The 16,148-nt window shown below is 38.1% G+C and overlaps 1 protein-coding gene across 2 annotated transcripts in view; it reads right to left on the reverse strand.

Annotated features, from left to right (window-relative positions):
* Positions 1-16,148, reverse strand: part of TEX10 (testis expressed 10) — a 63,744-nt gene that overhangs the window by 31,540 nt on the left and 16,056 nt on the right. For both annotated transcript variants that reach the window (XM_080819612.1, XM_080819611.1), the window contains exons 6-7: positions 2,308-2,546; positions 1,217-1,352 (exon numbers count right to left, since the gene is read on the reverse strand). In XM_080819612.1, coding sequence (XP_080675738.1) covers positions 1,217-1,352; positions 2,308-2,546 — 375 coding nt within the window. The remainder of the gene's footprint in view (positions 1-1,216; positions 1,353-2,307; positions 2,547-16,148) is intronic.

The following is a 16,148-nucleotide window of genomic DNA, read 5'->3' on the forward strand; positions in this document are numbered from 1 at the left end:
TAGTTCTTCAGTGCACAGGTGACCCTTGAACAACATGGGTTTGAACTGCGTGGGCCCACTTATAATCAGTTTGTTTGTTTGTTTGTTTCAATAAATATGTTGGAAAAGTTTTTGGAGAACTGCAACAATTTGAAAGCCTCACAAAATGTATAGCCTAGAAATACCAAAAATACAGTATTCTTCTTAGAAGTTAGATGCAACTATAAGAATATATGTAACATAAAATATGTGTTTATCAACTGTTATTGGAAAGGCTTCTAGTCAACCGTAGGCTATTAGTAGTTAAGTTTTGGGAGAGTCAAAAGTTACAAACAGATTTTTGTGTGCAGGGGGTGGGGCACGGGGGAATGTGTCAGGGACCCCAACCCCACAATGTTCAAGGGTCAACTGCACTTGGTAAAGCTCTAATGTCTCTTTACTCAGGTAACAGCAATCACTTTTGCTGCACCGCAAAAGTTTAATGATTTAAGCATGACCTTTGTTGTCACACAGATCTGAACTTAAGTCTGAGCTCTGTTTCCCATTAGTCATAGGACACTCACCAACTTACTTAACCCAAGCTTCAGTTTCCTCCTATAAAATAAAAGTAACAATACCTACACTTCATAGCAGGAGTATGAGATTTAGATAAATTATGAAAAGCACCTGGTTTGTACTAAAGACTCAAATATGTTTCAACAACTACCTATGTATGCTGAGGTAGCCCCAACCCTCATTTTCTGCCTAAACATATCTTCCTATCTGAAATATACCTCAAACTCACATCAAAAAATTAATTCCTTAGTTTTTGTGTTGTCCATCTCACTTGATAGCACCAAATTCAGCCAGAAACATTCTTATCTTCTACTGTCCTCATTCTTATACCATATAACCCAACATGTAATTAAACGCTAGTGGTTCAATTTCCATAATTTTTACAGAAAGCTAAAGGCAAGGCTGAGGCTGCTATAGGTTATTCCAATTGTCCTTAAGCTATAAGTGGACAAGTGGAAATACAAGCTCAAAGAGCTTTTATTTGCGTGGTTATACACATAAAGATTACTGGCCCTATTATATATGCTTTTTTATATAAGTTTATACCTTTTCTTATTACAACCAAATGAGATAAAAAGTGAACTCCTCCAAAGATTTTATCACCGTATTGTCTTATTTAAACAGACTTTAAAAAAAAAACAAACTTACAAGAAAAAGAAACGCAAAATAAATGAAACTTTACCTGAGCCTGTAAGATCTCAGCTCTTCTTTTTGATAAATTTTACTGAAAAACTTCAGTAACAAAGTCCGAACTGGAAGCAGAAGGCCCCTCTGCTGATATAATGTATACACTGCCTTGATGAGAGACTCTGTAGCCTCTAAAAACAAAAACAACTGCATATGAAGCAAATGTTTCTTCACCAGCTCTAATTCCTCTAAAAGCACAGAAGCACTTTACTTTGTTCCTATGACAAAGCAGATCTTAGTCACAAACTGTTAACTACCACTAAAGTCCTGTAGCACTTTTTACTATAAAAGTCAAACCAACCAGAGATTACAGTATAATTCTTCCTGAGGGACAACAAACCTATGTAGTGATGACAACAACCAGGATATCAGAAAGATGAATAAGATGGGAACCAAAAAGGAAAGCTTTGTTTCTGAGTGGAGACAATGAGCAAGTCACACTAAAAAAGAACTTAATGTAACATAACTTCAGGGTAGAAGAAAGGTAGAGGATTCATTCTATACAGATAAAAGAGAAAAGTACTCAATTTCTAATCAAACTAGACCAGAAAAGGGTATCTTTTCATCATTAGACTCAATGGCATTTCCTCTTAATAATACCTATCTTCTTTTACTCAAGTCTGTAATCTACTAGAAATCTTACCATATTGCTTCAGAGTGGACCTACTCACTGAGGAGATTCTCTGAGCCACAAAAAACTTCAGTGTTCAAGTAGATAGTCCTTTATAATTCTATAAGCTACGTTTTATGGCCCAAATGTAATTAACCTGACTACATGGAAGGTCTGGAAGTCATTAATTCAAAGCTAGACCCTAAAAGCATGCATAAGAGCTCCTCTCTGGGGCACATAGGTGGCTCAGTTGTTAGGAGTCTGCCTTTGGCTCGGCCATGATCTCAGGGTCCTGGAATCAAGCCCCACATTGGGCTCCCTTCTCAGTGGGAGGCCTGCTTCTCCGTCTCCCACTCCCCCTGCCTGTATTCCCTCTCTCCCCATGTCTCTCTCTGACAAATAAATGAAATCTTAAAAAAAAAAAAAAAAAAAAAAGGAGCTCCTCTCCTAAAGAAAGACAAAGCATTAACACCTACCTCTGTTAGGTTGTATCTGCATTAACCTCCATGATACCCCAAGCAATCTGTTCAGCTGCTTACTATTTAGCCTAAAGCCATCTTCAAGGGTCTCTGTCACAAATTTCCTTATCATTTCTATCCAATTGGAATCCTTCTGCAAAGTTGAGGCATTTGCCAGGGAGACCATGATATCAGACAGTGTTAAATTCAGTAATAGATGATCTACATTATTGGAGAGAATCGTGCAATGCTTGATGCTAAAAACAAACAAAGATATATACATCTATAAAGTGTTATATCTACCATGCCTGCTTTACTTAGAATACTTAATCAATGGGTCAAAATATGTCCTTCTAAATAATAAATTGCCAAGAAGACAGGTATAGAGGCAAGGTTTAGGTCACTGTTTTATAAATAAACCATTCCTTAAGGTTAAGAAGACATTAGAATTACACTGTATACTGCTTAGTTCATTACCCAAGTTCCTCTTCACACAAAAATTAAAGGCCCTTGTAACAATGCTTGGTAATCCTAAACTTAACTGAAGACTTGAGAACCTCAACATGCTTGAAGATTTTTTTTAAAGCAGGTACTGATATCTGGATATAGGTCACAGTAGATCTTGACTCTGCTTCTACCTCACCACATAATCACTAATTTCTCCTGGCCACAATTTCCATATGTGGGACATAAGGAGACTGATCCAGATAAGCACTGTTCTTAAACAACTTACATGATACACATATTAAAATCGTTTTTTCCTAACCAAATAAAACACATTTCTTTCAAACCTTCAAAGAAATTTCAAAAAAAAAATCTCAAATACTTTCAATAAAAACAGAAACTGCAACTTAGAATATAAATACATTTTCAGACTATGGCATATTCAACAGCAGAGCCTATTTATTTCAGGTTTCAAAAAATGTAAGTTAATTAAAATAAAAAATCTCATTAACCAATTTTAAAGGAAAAGGTTAATCCTAGATCAAGCATGAGCAAGGAAATAGTAGTGAAGAACCAAGAATACATGGGAAGGGAAATAAAAGAAATCTGGTGCTATCAGAGCATCAAATATAGAGTTACGAATGACAGATGAGCGTGGAAAGGTAAAATGGAGCCAGATTACAGAGTCAGGGAGGCTAAGGGCACTAAAATTAATTCTGCAACCACATGAGTAACATGGTTGAAAACTTATTGATGGGTGATTCATGAGGATAGAAAAGGAAAAATTAGAGTTATAAGAATACAAAAAAGAAGCAGGAGCGCCTGGATGGCTCAGATGGTTAAGTGTCTGCCTTCCGTTCAGGTCATGATCTCCAGGTCCTGAGGTCAGGCTCCCTGCTGAGCAGGGTCTGCTTCTCCCTCTACCTCTCCCCTCATGCTCTCTCAAATGAATAAATAAAATATTTAAAAAAACAAACAAACAAAAACAAAGAAGCAGTTAGTTGGCTATTACAGCAATCTAGGCAAGAGACAAGCTCGAGAACCAGGGTCAATGTTGGGTATGGACTGGGAGTAGGCGGGACATTTAGGAAGAGTAAAAATTAGCTGGATTTGAAGTTTAAGTGTATACACGTATACGAATTTGGGGATGATGGAAACTGGAGGAATCAGAAGTTCTAGTACTGGTAAATGGATAAATGAAGAGCAGAGATACAGAAAATAATTACTTTTGATATGTGGAGCTTGTAGTGTCTCTGGTATAATTCCAGACAGAGATAGCCAACAGACAATTCAAAGTACAAGTCTGACACCAGAGGGAGAAGTCAAAGCCATTTATTAAAACATGACCACTCCTAGCTGCAAAAGCAAGAAATCCAGTTTTTATTTTGTGTAGTCTTAATCCTAGCTAAACACTGGAATTTAAGAAAGGAAAGACAGAATGGGACAGAAAACTAGTAGTCTACACACCATAAATCCAAATTACTACAAGGGGTTTTTTTTTGCCAAACTTCCCAGCACTCAAAACCAAAGCACATTTTAACATTAACCAGACCACATAAAAACTTAATTGCCACATTTCTTCAGAAGTAGAGCTTACCAAGATCTACCCTAAGTTTATCTCAAGCAGCATAATCTATTACTGTCTGGAAGTTCTCAATGGACACTGCAAACCTGGAGAATTCATTCTGCTCCTCCAATAATTAATACAAATTTTTACAGACTAAATATGCCAACCATCAATTCTATGAGGGAGGCAGGGCAATGGGGATAATCCAGTTTTCAGTAATGATAATGTAGGTAATTAGAACTAATAATCCCCTTCCTGAAAACAACTTTAAAACTAGATAAAATTGTTTTTAAAAACCTTAAAAGTACTCAAGAGCTAAGAAGATAATGAACATTTACTGGGTCCCAAACTCTACCATAAAAAAAAAAAAAAAGGCAAGATACTAGCATTCAAGGCTCTGTCCTTTAGGGCAACTGACAATTCCAAAGAAAAAGCTGCAAAAACTGATGTAACCTTTTAGCAGCCTCACAGGGAAAAATCAGAACCCAGGGCCTGCCAAACATGGGGACTTTCATATATCATCCAGGGTAAAGGTGAACTGGAAATACAAACAGCTCGTGGATAAAACTTCATTTCAATTTTGCTCTATACCAGTGATTTGAGCAACAATTCCTCCCAACTAACTCTACATGTTCAACACAAAATAACTCTACATGTTCAACACAAAATAAAATCCCAGCATGCTATTTGCAGTTATTAATAAACTGATTCTGAAGTTTATATGGAAAAGCAAAAGACCTAACAGCCAATACATGACTAAGGTAGAACAAAGCTGGAGGACAAATTCTATCCATTTTCAAGAGTTATTATACAACTATAGTTATCCAAACAGCATGGAATTGGTAAAAGAATAGACACACATAGGTTAATGGAACAAAGACCTCCGAACAGATCCACAAAAATCTAATCAACAAATCTCTGACAAAAGAACAAAACCAACTCAATGGAGAAAGGATGGTCTTTTCAGCAAATGGTGCTGGGAGCAAATGGACAGAAATTCTACAAATGAAAAACAAATTCAGTGGATTTGTATCAGAGCTCAGATTAACAAAACTGAATGATTAAAAGCTGGCAGATATGAGGTAAAGAAAAATAGGTAGAAGATTCAGTAAGTAGGTCTAACACATGTTTAACTACTTTTAGAAATAGGACTATAGTAACTTTTTCAAAGAGAATCAGAATTTATCAGATCTGTTTAAAGACATTTCATTCCAGATTTAAGGTCTCAGATTTAAGAAATTCACTGACAGGGCGCCTGGGTGGCTCAGTGGGTTAAGCCGCTGCCTTCGGCTCAGGTCATGATCTCAGAGTCCTGGGATCGAGTCCCGCATCGGGCTCTCTGCTCAGCAGGGAGCCTGCTTCCCTCTCTCTCTCTCTGCCTCTGCCTGCCTCTGTCTACTGGGATCTCTCTCTGTCAAATAAATAATAAATAAAATCTTAAAAAAAAAAAAAAAAAAAAAAGAAATTCACTGACATCCCAAGGAAAATTTTAAATAATAAATAAATAAATAAATAAACCCACATGGATACACCATTGTGAAACAAAGAAAATAAAAAGAAAAATCATGGGAAGTGGGAACAGGAATTTCATAAAGTAACACAATTAGACTCATAGCTGACTTCTTAATATAGCAATGAAAATCAGCAGACACTGAAGTGCTCAAAGAAGAAAAGTGCCAAACCTAGAGTACTACACTCTGCTAAAACACTCTTTAGAAATGAAGGAAAGATATTTTTAGACAAAACAAAAAACAACTTCCAGCAGATTCTAAATGATCCCAAATGGATGGAAACAGATACAGGAAAAAATGAAGAGAAAAAGAAAAAAAACAGGAAATACATAAATAAAACTCAGGTGATGCATATAAGTTCTGCAAAATACTAATTTTTGATGGAGAGCTCAAATTTTATCATTGGCACAAATACTGTCAGCTGTTTTCTTGGAATTGGTAGGCTCTTTGTTCATTTTGAGAAAATAATTGCCAAATACCCAAGTCTAAAAACTCGTAGTTTGTCATTCTTTCAAGTTAAAATTGTGTCTGTCACAGGAAAGTACTCAGAAGTAGAATAATCACAAAAAAGTGTTTCTTGAGATAACCATCATCCTGTGTATGCAGCCAAATTATTTTACCCCAGTTCCCCCATTTCATCACACTGAATATAAGGGGGAAAAAATGTGTTCTCAAGGGTCGTGACTTAATAAAATTAAGTAATTTTTACTGCTTCATTAAGGACCTTTTTAAGTGAAACTGGCTCTGGCTTGTTCTTTTAGACTGTGAGTGCACAGTGATGAAGAATACAATATTTTACTAGTACAGTTTGATGCCACTGCCTTAGTTTATGCTAAGATACTGGCAGTTTCACCCACCACTGCTTTTGCGCCATCAGTGCAAATGTCAGAAAAATCAAAAAGGCAAATAATGTCTTAACATAATTGTGAAAACAGTTCTGACTTTATAGACCCAGAGGTCACAGGCCACCCTTTGAGGACCACTGTTGTAGATAAATGACATACGAGTAAGCCAGCTAAAAAAAAAAAAAAAAAAAAAAAAAAAAGAAGAGTAAGCCCGCTAACTATAACAAACTGTCTCACAATAGCAACAATGATCTACTGTTTACAGGATATCCTAGTAAACATCCCTCCCCCATCCCCAACCTAATTTGTTCTGTGCCTTTATTTTGAGGCTCTCCCAAAGTAATACACACCCCTAAGAATTTCAGATTCTGAAAAAGAAAGGAAAAAAGAAAAAAAAAATGTCAGATTCTGGCTCTTCAGTGGCATCCTTATTTAAACCAGTTAGGAAAATTTTCTGTATGCAACACATCCAACAAACTTCCTTTTTACCAAATAAACTTTATAACTTTCCAGATCATCTTTTCTTTTGGCCTTAACGAACATTTCTATTTAATTTAACTATAGGAAACTCAAATTTCTTCTATAAATGACTGTAAGTCAATCTCCTTTTGAATTCTGCCTCCTTACTCAATTCCTGCTGCACTCTTTCTGTGGGCCCTATTCTGTGCTTACTTTCCCATGAAGAAATCTATTTGCTAGTAACTTTCTTCAAAATCTAATCATTCACATACTGTCTGAATATTTACTATGTTTCTTTAATATAGTCACTTTTTAAAGATAAATACAACTTCTAAAAGAAACCTGTCACTACCATAAGCAGACCAATCTTTTAATACACTTTGCAATAAATTCCCAACAACCCAACCAGCACTTAATCAACCTCGACCTGCCAAATCAAAGCTCTCCATTACCTCTCGGAAAATTAATTTTCCAAATATTACCAACTAGGAGACTACTGCAGTCAGCAGTGAACTTCTCTCACAAGTTGATTTGTAGGTCAAAGGCAAGACTTAGCTGTATTGCAAACAGAGAGATCTGGGGCCCCCAAGAGAAGAAAGACAAGAACAGCTTTCATGACACAAGAGAAGTCTTTTTAAGTCCCCAGCTCTTCTCCTATTTTCCCTGATAAATACCCCCACTGGCTCTACTAGCCTAAGCACACCTCTTACAACACATCCTAGGAGGTATCAGAATTACAAAGAAATACAAAAACCTCAGTAGTTAAGGATTTTAAGGGAACTAAAGGAATAAAAAAACTAACAGTCTCTAACAGGCCAGTAAATAGGCTAACCATAACAAACAAATCAGTGGTGAAATTCCCAGTGCTGTTTCAAAAGTAAACAAGACCCTGCATTCCTTACCCAAGATAAGGAACTCAAGACCCCATCCGGTTTATACCCTAAGAGCTTACCAGAAGCCCTTTCACCTGTCGAAGTCTCCACCCCAGAAGGGGCACAAGGTTCACAAACAGCATGCATGTACAGGCATGTCTCCTAACTGACTCAGGGAGTCAAGGCTTTGGAAATTATTTCCCCATGATCTCCTTACTTGCAGTAAATACGTTCTGTTGTGTGGCAACTCCACCTGGTGAAATCTCTATATGTAACCCACCAAGGAATGAACTCATGTTATTTTGGTTACAGTATTTGTTCCCAGTACATATTAGAGTTACCTTGTTGGAATAATCACCACATAGATTAATACATTTTGAACACAAAAAAAGTTTTCTTAGGGGCGCCTGGGTGGCTCCGTTGGTTAAGTGTCCAACTCTTGATTTCGATTTGGGTCATGATCTCAGAAATCAAGCCCCACGTTGGGCTCTACACTCAGTGTGGAATCTGCTTGAGAATCTCTCTCTCCAATCTCCCTATGCCCCGCCCCCTGCTTGCACTCTCTCTTTAAAATAAATAAAAATCTTCAAAAAAAGAAAGAAAGAAAGAGGGGTGCCTGGGTGGCTCAGTGAGTTAAGCATCTGCCTTCATCTCAAGTCATGATCTCAGGGTCCTGGGACAGAGCCCTTCACTGGGCTCCCTGCTCAGGAGGAAGCCAGCTTCTCCCTCTCCCCCACCCACCCCTTCTGCTCTCTCACACTATCTCTCAAGTAAGATCCTTTAAAAAAAAAAAAAAAAAAAAAGTTTTCTTAGGACTACACTGCCTTTTTTTAAATGCCAATATTTCCAATGACAAAATTATAGCCTTTAATATAAACAAAGAATTGAGAGCAGGGACTCAAATAGACATTTGAAGACCAATGTTCACAACAGCATTATTTGTAGTAACCAAAAGATAGAAACCACCCAAACATCCATTGACAAGATGAATAGATAAACAAAATATGGGTATATACATACAATGGAGTATTATTTAGCCTTAATAAGGACAACTTGGAAGCAACCAAGACGTCCATTAGTAAGTAGGTTAATGGTTACATGAACTGTGACACATCCATACAAGAACATAATTAAGCACTTTTAAAAAAGAGCTCTCAAGTCATGAAAAAAACAAGGGGAATGGATGAATAGGCAGAGAACAGAGGATTTTTAGGACAGTGAAACTAACCTATAGGATACTATAATGGTGGATAGATGTCATCATGTGTTTGTCAAAATTCACAGAATTTGTAACACCAACAGTGAACCCTAAGGTAAAATATGGATTTGGGATGAAAATGATGTGTCAACGTAGGTTCACAGATTGTAACAAATGTTTAACTCTGGTGCAGGATGCTGACAGTGAGGAAAGCTATGTACTTCTGGGAGCAGGAGTACATGACAATTCTGTACTTTCTGCTCAACTTTACTATGTAACTAAAACTGCTCTAAAAAAATAAAATCTATTTCTAAAAAAAGGGAAAAAGTGCTGGTACATGCTACAATACAGATGAACCTTGAAAATATTTTCCTAAATGAAATTAAGCCAGACACAAAAGGAAAATATTTTCTGGTTCTGCTTATATGAGGTACCTAGAAGAGTCAAATTAACAGAGACAAAAAGTAGAACAATGGATCCCAGAAGCTGGTGATAGGGGACCATGATGGGTTATTGTTTCACGGGTACAAACTTCCAGTTTAGGAAGATGAAAAAAATTCTGGAAATGGATGGTGGTGATGGCTGCATAACAATGTAAATATACTTAACACTATTGAACCATATACTTTAAATAATTAAAAAGGTCAAATTTCATGTTATGTGTATTTTACCATAATAAAAATGAATAATATCCTTTGCAGCCCTATATTTTAATTGAAGATGAAAAATTTAGACATCAGGTCAAAAATTAACTGGGGTTACAATGTTGTCTCTCCTAACTTTAACTTATGTTGCCCTCCACAAGTTATCTGCCAAGTATTCAATGCAGCGTCTTATGGAAATAAAAGAGCAGTCCGAAGTCCCTGAAAATGAATCCCGGGGAAATCTTCAGAAGAATAAGCTAGTTATATTGCCAATCTATTTTTGCTAAAAATTCCACAACTGCAAAGTCAGCTGGGAAGACAACAGAATAGGAGGACAATAAGCTCACCTCTTCCATGCATACAACTAGGTAACACCCATATCAGTTTAAATCACCCGGGAAACCACCCAAAGACTAGCAGAACAAATTCCACAACTAAAGCCAACAAAGAGGCCACATTAAAGAAAATAGGAAGGGTGAAGACATGGCCTAGAAGCAAAATGAACCATGGCCATTTGACACAATGGAGAGGGAGCTAGTGGTGTGGAGAAGGGCAGAAAACAGACTTCCACACTGGGAAGTCCACAAACAGAGAGGATGAATCTCCAGAATATTTACCTTTTAAAGTGGGAGGGGCTAAATTTTCTGAGTTCTTAAAATCAGCAGGACTTAAAGCCTGGAATTTTAAAAATTGGTGGACTCAGCTCTGTGAGAGCCCAGAAGGCATTAGGAAACAGAGTTCTGCGATAGAAGAGATAACAAGACAAATACCCCTGCAGATACAGTGCAGAACCAGCAAGTCGAAAACTCCAGGGGCAGACAGGAGGAAGAGTGATTTGCTCATCTCAAAGCACAGTCCAGAGAGGCAGGCACCACAGGGAGACTCCAAGAACAAAGGACATGGCAGACACCATTTCCCTCCCCACCCCCCAGCAAAAACAATGCCCACCTGCAGGAACCAACATGGTGACAACACTCCTAACATGCTACCACCAAGTTTCTTCACATTCTACCCTCTCCACCACACCCCACCCCAACAATCAGCAGATATGCCCTTCCCAATTACACTGGCCTGAGTCCCAATACTGCAGGCCCCCCCCACCCCGCACAAATCCTGACAATGCCACACCGCCTGACACCCAGGAGGACCTCAGTTCTGACAAGCAGACCCCCCACACACCTTGTTAAAATGTGTTAAAGTGTGCCCCACCCCTGCTGGAGATCAAATACTGCACAAAATATGCCAAGAGAGACTATGTAAATACACTGAAGGAAAGAGGCCAAGACTCAACAGGAGAGCACATGCAATACACATAGGAAACACTCTGAAGCGCCAGGCCCTGGGAAATAAGGGACACTGCACTGCAGGGCACTACAGGACCACTTCTTCATAAGGCAAACCACAGCAAGAGACCAAAGTGAAACAAGTATAAGTAATATACCTGATAGAGAATTTAAAATAACAATCATGAAAATACTAAACTGGGGAAAAGAGTGGAGGACATCACACAGACTGTTAATACAGAGATAAAAGAGAACCAATCAGAGATCAAGAACATAGTAAATGAAATTTAAAATACTCTTGATGGAAGAAATAGCAGGCTAAACGAAGCAGAGGAACGAATTAACAACCTGGAAGGCAGGATAATAGAAGTAACAAGCTGAGCAAAAGAAAGGAAATTATGCAAACTGAGAAAAGACTTAGGGGACTCAATGACTCCACCAAGTATAATAACATCTGCATTATATGGATCTCAGAAAAAAGAGAAAAGGGAGAAAATTTATTTGAAGAAATAATAACTGAAAACTTCCCTAATCTGGAGAAGGAAACAGAGATCCAGATCCAGGAAACACAGAGATCCTGCCCCCATTTCCCTCCCTCCCACCCCCCACTCCAAATTCAACCAAAGGTTATCCAAACAAGACACATAGTAATTATGATGGCAAAAAATACCAACAAGGACAAAATTTTAAAAGCAGCAAAAGGAAAAAAAAACAGTTACATACAAGGGAAATCCTATAAGGCTATTAGTGAATTTTTCAGCAGAAACTTTGTAGGCCAGAAAGGAGTGGGGAAAGATGTATTCAATGCACTCAAAGAGAAAAATGTGCCGCCAAGAATATTCTACCCAGCAAGGTTATCAATCAGAATAGAAGCAGAGATAAAGAGTTTCCCAAACAAACAAAAACTAAAGTAGTTCATGATCAGTAAGCCAGCCCTTTAAGAAATATTAAAATGTACTCTCTGAATGGAAAGGAAGACCATAAGTGAGAGTATAAAAAGTAAAAAACAGGGGCGCCTGGGTGGCTCAGTGGGTTAAAGCCTCTGCCTTCGGCTCGGGTCATGATCCCAGGATCCTGGGATCGAGCCCCACATCGGGCTCTCTGCTCAGCGGGGAGCCTGCTTCCCTTCCTCTCTCTGCCTGCCTCTCTGCCTGCTTGTGATCTATCTGTCAAATAAATAAAAAAATCTTTAAAAAAAAAAAAAAAGTAAAAAACACAGGGGGCACCTAGTTAACTCAGTCAGTTGAGTGTCTGAATCTTGATTTTGGCTCAGGTCATCATCTCCGGGTCAAGAGATTGAGCCTGGCATAGGACTCCATGCTCACCATGTAGTCTGCCATGCTCACCACGTAGTCTGCTAGAGTTTCTCTCCCTCTGCCCCTTTACCCCTCCACCACCACTCTCGCAAGAGCACGCTCACTCTCCCTAAAATAAACAAATAAACAAACAAACACAAAACCCACAAAAACAGTAAGAATAAATATATTTATAAAACTCAGTCAAGGGAAGGCACCTAGCTGGCTCAGTCAGTTAAGTGTCTGCCTTTGGCTCAGGTCATGATCCCAGGGTTCTGGGATGGAAACCCACGTGGGGATCCCTGCTCAGCAGAGAGCCTGCTTCTCCCTTTCCCTCTGTCTGACACTCCCCCTACTTGTGTGCGCACGCACGCACGCTCTCTCTCTCTCTTTCTCTGTCAAATAAATAAATAAAGTCTTTAAAAAAAATCAGTCAACGGATTCATAAAATAAAAGGGTATTTTATATGAAACCATATACCTGAAACATGGGAGAGGAGTAAAGCACAGGTTTAAACTTATGCAACCAAAAACTTAATATAGACCCCTATATGCAAAAGATGTTATGTACAAATCTAATGATAACTATAAATCAAAAATCTGTAACTAATATGCAAAGAATAAAGAGAAAGGAATCCATGTATATTACTTAAGAAAGCCAACAAACCATGAAAGAGAGCAAGAGAAAGAATGAGAGAAAATCTCCACAAACAAGCACAAAAGAAGTTAACAAAATGGCAATTAAGTACATACCTCTCAGTAATTACTTTGACTGTAAATGAACTAAATGCTCCAAACAAAAGACACAGGGTGACAAAGTGGATTAAAAAAAGCAAGTCCCATCTATATGATGCCTACAAAGGACTCATTTCAGACCTAAAGACACCTGCGGTTTGAAAGTAAGGGGATGGAGAAATATTTATCATGCAAACGGTGCCAAAAGAAAGCCAAGGTAGCAATACTCATATTGGACAAAACAGACATTAAAACAAAGACCATAACAGGAGACAAAGAAGGACACTATAATTAAAGGGGACAATCCAACAAGAGGACATAACAATTATAAATATTCACGCACCCAAATACATAAAACAGTTAATAACAAACACAAAAGGAATAATCAACAGTAATACACTTAACAATAGAAGACTTTAACACCACATTCACATCAATGGACAGATCATCCAAACAGAGAATCAGTAAGGAAAAAGTGGCTTTAAATGAAACACTGGACCAGATGGATTAGCAGACATGATATTCAGAACACTCCATCCTAAAACAGCAGAATACACATCCTTTTTCAAGCACACAGAGAACATTTTCCAGAATAGATCATATATTAGACCATAAAACAAATCTCAACAAACTCTGAAATCATACCATGAATTTTTTATGAACACAATGCTATGAAACAAGAAATCAACCACAAAATCTGAAAAGAGCACAAATACATGGAGGTTAAATAAAATTAGATGCGATTAAACAATGAATGGGTCAAACCAAGAAATCAAAAAGACATTAAAAAAAATTACATGAAAATGAAAACACAAAGGTCCAAAATCTTTGGGATCCAGCAAAAAGTGGTTTTAAGAAGGCAATTTATAGGGCACCTGGGTGGCTCAGTGGGTTAAGCCTCTGCCTTCGGCTCAGGTCATGATCTCAGGGTCCTGGGATAGAGGCCTGCGTCAGGCTCTCTGCTCAGCAGGGAGCCTGCTTCCCCTCTCTCTCTGCCTACCTCTCTGCCTACTTGTGATCTCTGTCTGTCAAATAAATAAATAAAATCTTTAAAAAAAAAAGAAGGCAATTTATAGAATCACAGGCATACCTAAAGAAGAAAAATCTCAAATAAAAGACCTAATCTTACACTTAAAGCCAGAAAAACAACAACAAAAACCCAAAGAAGCAAAATTTAAGAAATAATAAAGATTAGAGCAGAAATAAATGATACAGAAATTTAAAAACAGAACTGATCAATGAAACCAGGAACTGATTCTTTGGGGGGAAAAAAAAAACCGACAAAACTGATAAACTTCTAACAAGACTCATCAAAAAGAAAAAGAGAGAGAACACCCAAATAAACAAAATTACTAATGAAAAAAGAGAAACAACAACCAACACCAAAGAAATACAAACAACTGTAGAGGTGCCTGGTTGGCTCAGTCGGTTGGGCATCCAACTCTTGATTTAGGCTTGGTACATGATCTCAGGGCGATGGGATTGAGCTCCGTGTCAGGCTCTACACTGAGTCTGAGCCTGCTTGGGATTCTCCCTCTCCCTCCCCCACCCAAGTGCATTCTCTCTCTCTAATGGAAAGGAAAGGAATGGGAAAGGAAAGAATATAAATAACTGTAACAGGATATTATGAAAACATATTTGACAACAAACTGGACAACCTGGAAGAAATGGATAAATTCCTACAAACATATAACCAACCAAAACTAACATAGGAATAGATAGAAAATTTGATTAGACCAATCACCAGCAATGAAACTGAAACAATAATCAAAAAACTCCCAACAAAAGTCCAAGAGCAGACAGCTTCCCAGGCAAGTTCTAGCAAACATTTAAAGAAGAGTTAATACTCCTCCTTCTTAAACTATTCCAAAAAATACAAAAGGAAGGCAAACTTCCAAATTCATTCCATGAGGCCAGTATCACCCTGATACCAAAACCAGATAAAGATACCACCAAAAAAGAGAACAATAGGCCAGTATCTCTTATAAATATAAATGCAAATATTCTCAATATTAGCAAACCAAATGAACAATATATTTTTTAAAAAACATATACTACAATCAAGTGGGATTTATTCCCAGGAGGCAACGGTTTAACATTCGCAAAACAAGACGCACCTGGGTTGCTCAGTCGGTTTGATGTCTGCTTTCAGCTCAGGTCATGATCCCAGGGTCCTGGGATCAAGCCCCACTTTGGGCTCCCTGCTCAGCGGGGAATCTGCTTCTTCCTCTCCTTCTGATGCTCCCCTTGCTTTTGATCTCTCAGTCACTCTCTCAAATAAACAAGTCTTAAATATATACATGTTTGAAAAGAAGGGGCAGCTGGCTGGCTCAATTGATAGAGCATGTGACTTTGATCTTGGGGTCATGAGTCAAGCCCCACATTGAGTATGGAGACTACTTTAAAAAAGTAAAATGTTAAGGGCGCCTGGGTGACTCAGTCGGTTAAGCGGCTGCCTTCAGCTGAGGTCATGATCCTAGGGTCCTGGGATCGAGTCCCACATCCAGCTCCCTGCTCAGCAGAAAGCCTGCTTCTCCCTCTCCCTCTGCATGCCCCTCTGCCTACTTGTGCTCTCTCTCTGTCAAATAAATAAATAAAATCTTTAAAAAAGTAAAATGTTAAAAAGAATATATATTTGCAAAACAATGTGATATATCACATCAATTAAGGGATAAAAACTATATGCTCATTTCAACAGATGCAGAAAAAGCATGTGACAAAATACAACATCTATTCATGTAAAAACCCTCAACAAAGTTAAGTCCAGAAGAAACATAACTCAACATAATAAAGGCCTTATATGAGGGTGCCTGGGTGGCTCAGTCACTGGGTGCCTTCCTTTGGCTTGGGTCGTGATCTCAGTGTCCTGGCATCGAGCCCTGCACTAGGCTCCCTGCTCAGCAGAGAGTCTGCCTCTCCCTCTCTCACTCGCCCTGCTTGTGTTCCCTTTCTAGCTGTCTCTCCCTCTGTCAAATAAATAATATCTTTTAAATAAATAAATAAAGTC

This window comes from Martes martes, assembly GCF_963455335.1.
Source record: "Martes martes genome assembly, chromosome: 12".
NCBI classification, from domain to species: domain Eukaryota; kingdom Metazoa; phylum Chordata; class Mammalia; order Carnivora; family Mustelidae; genus Martes; species Martes martes.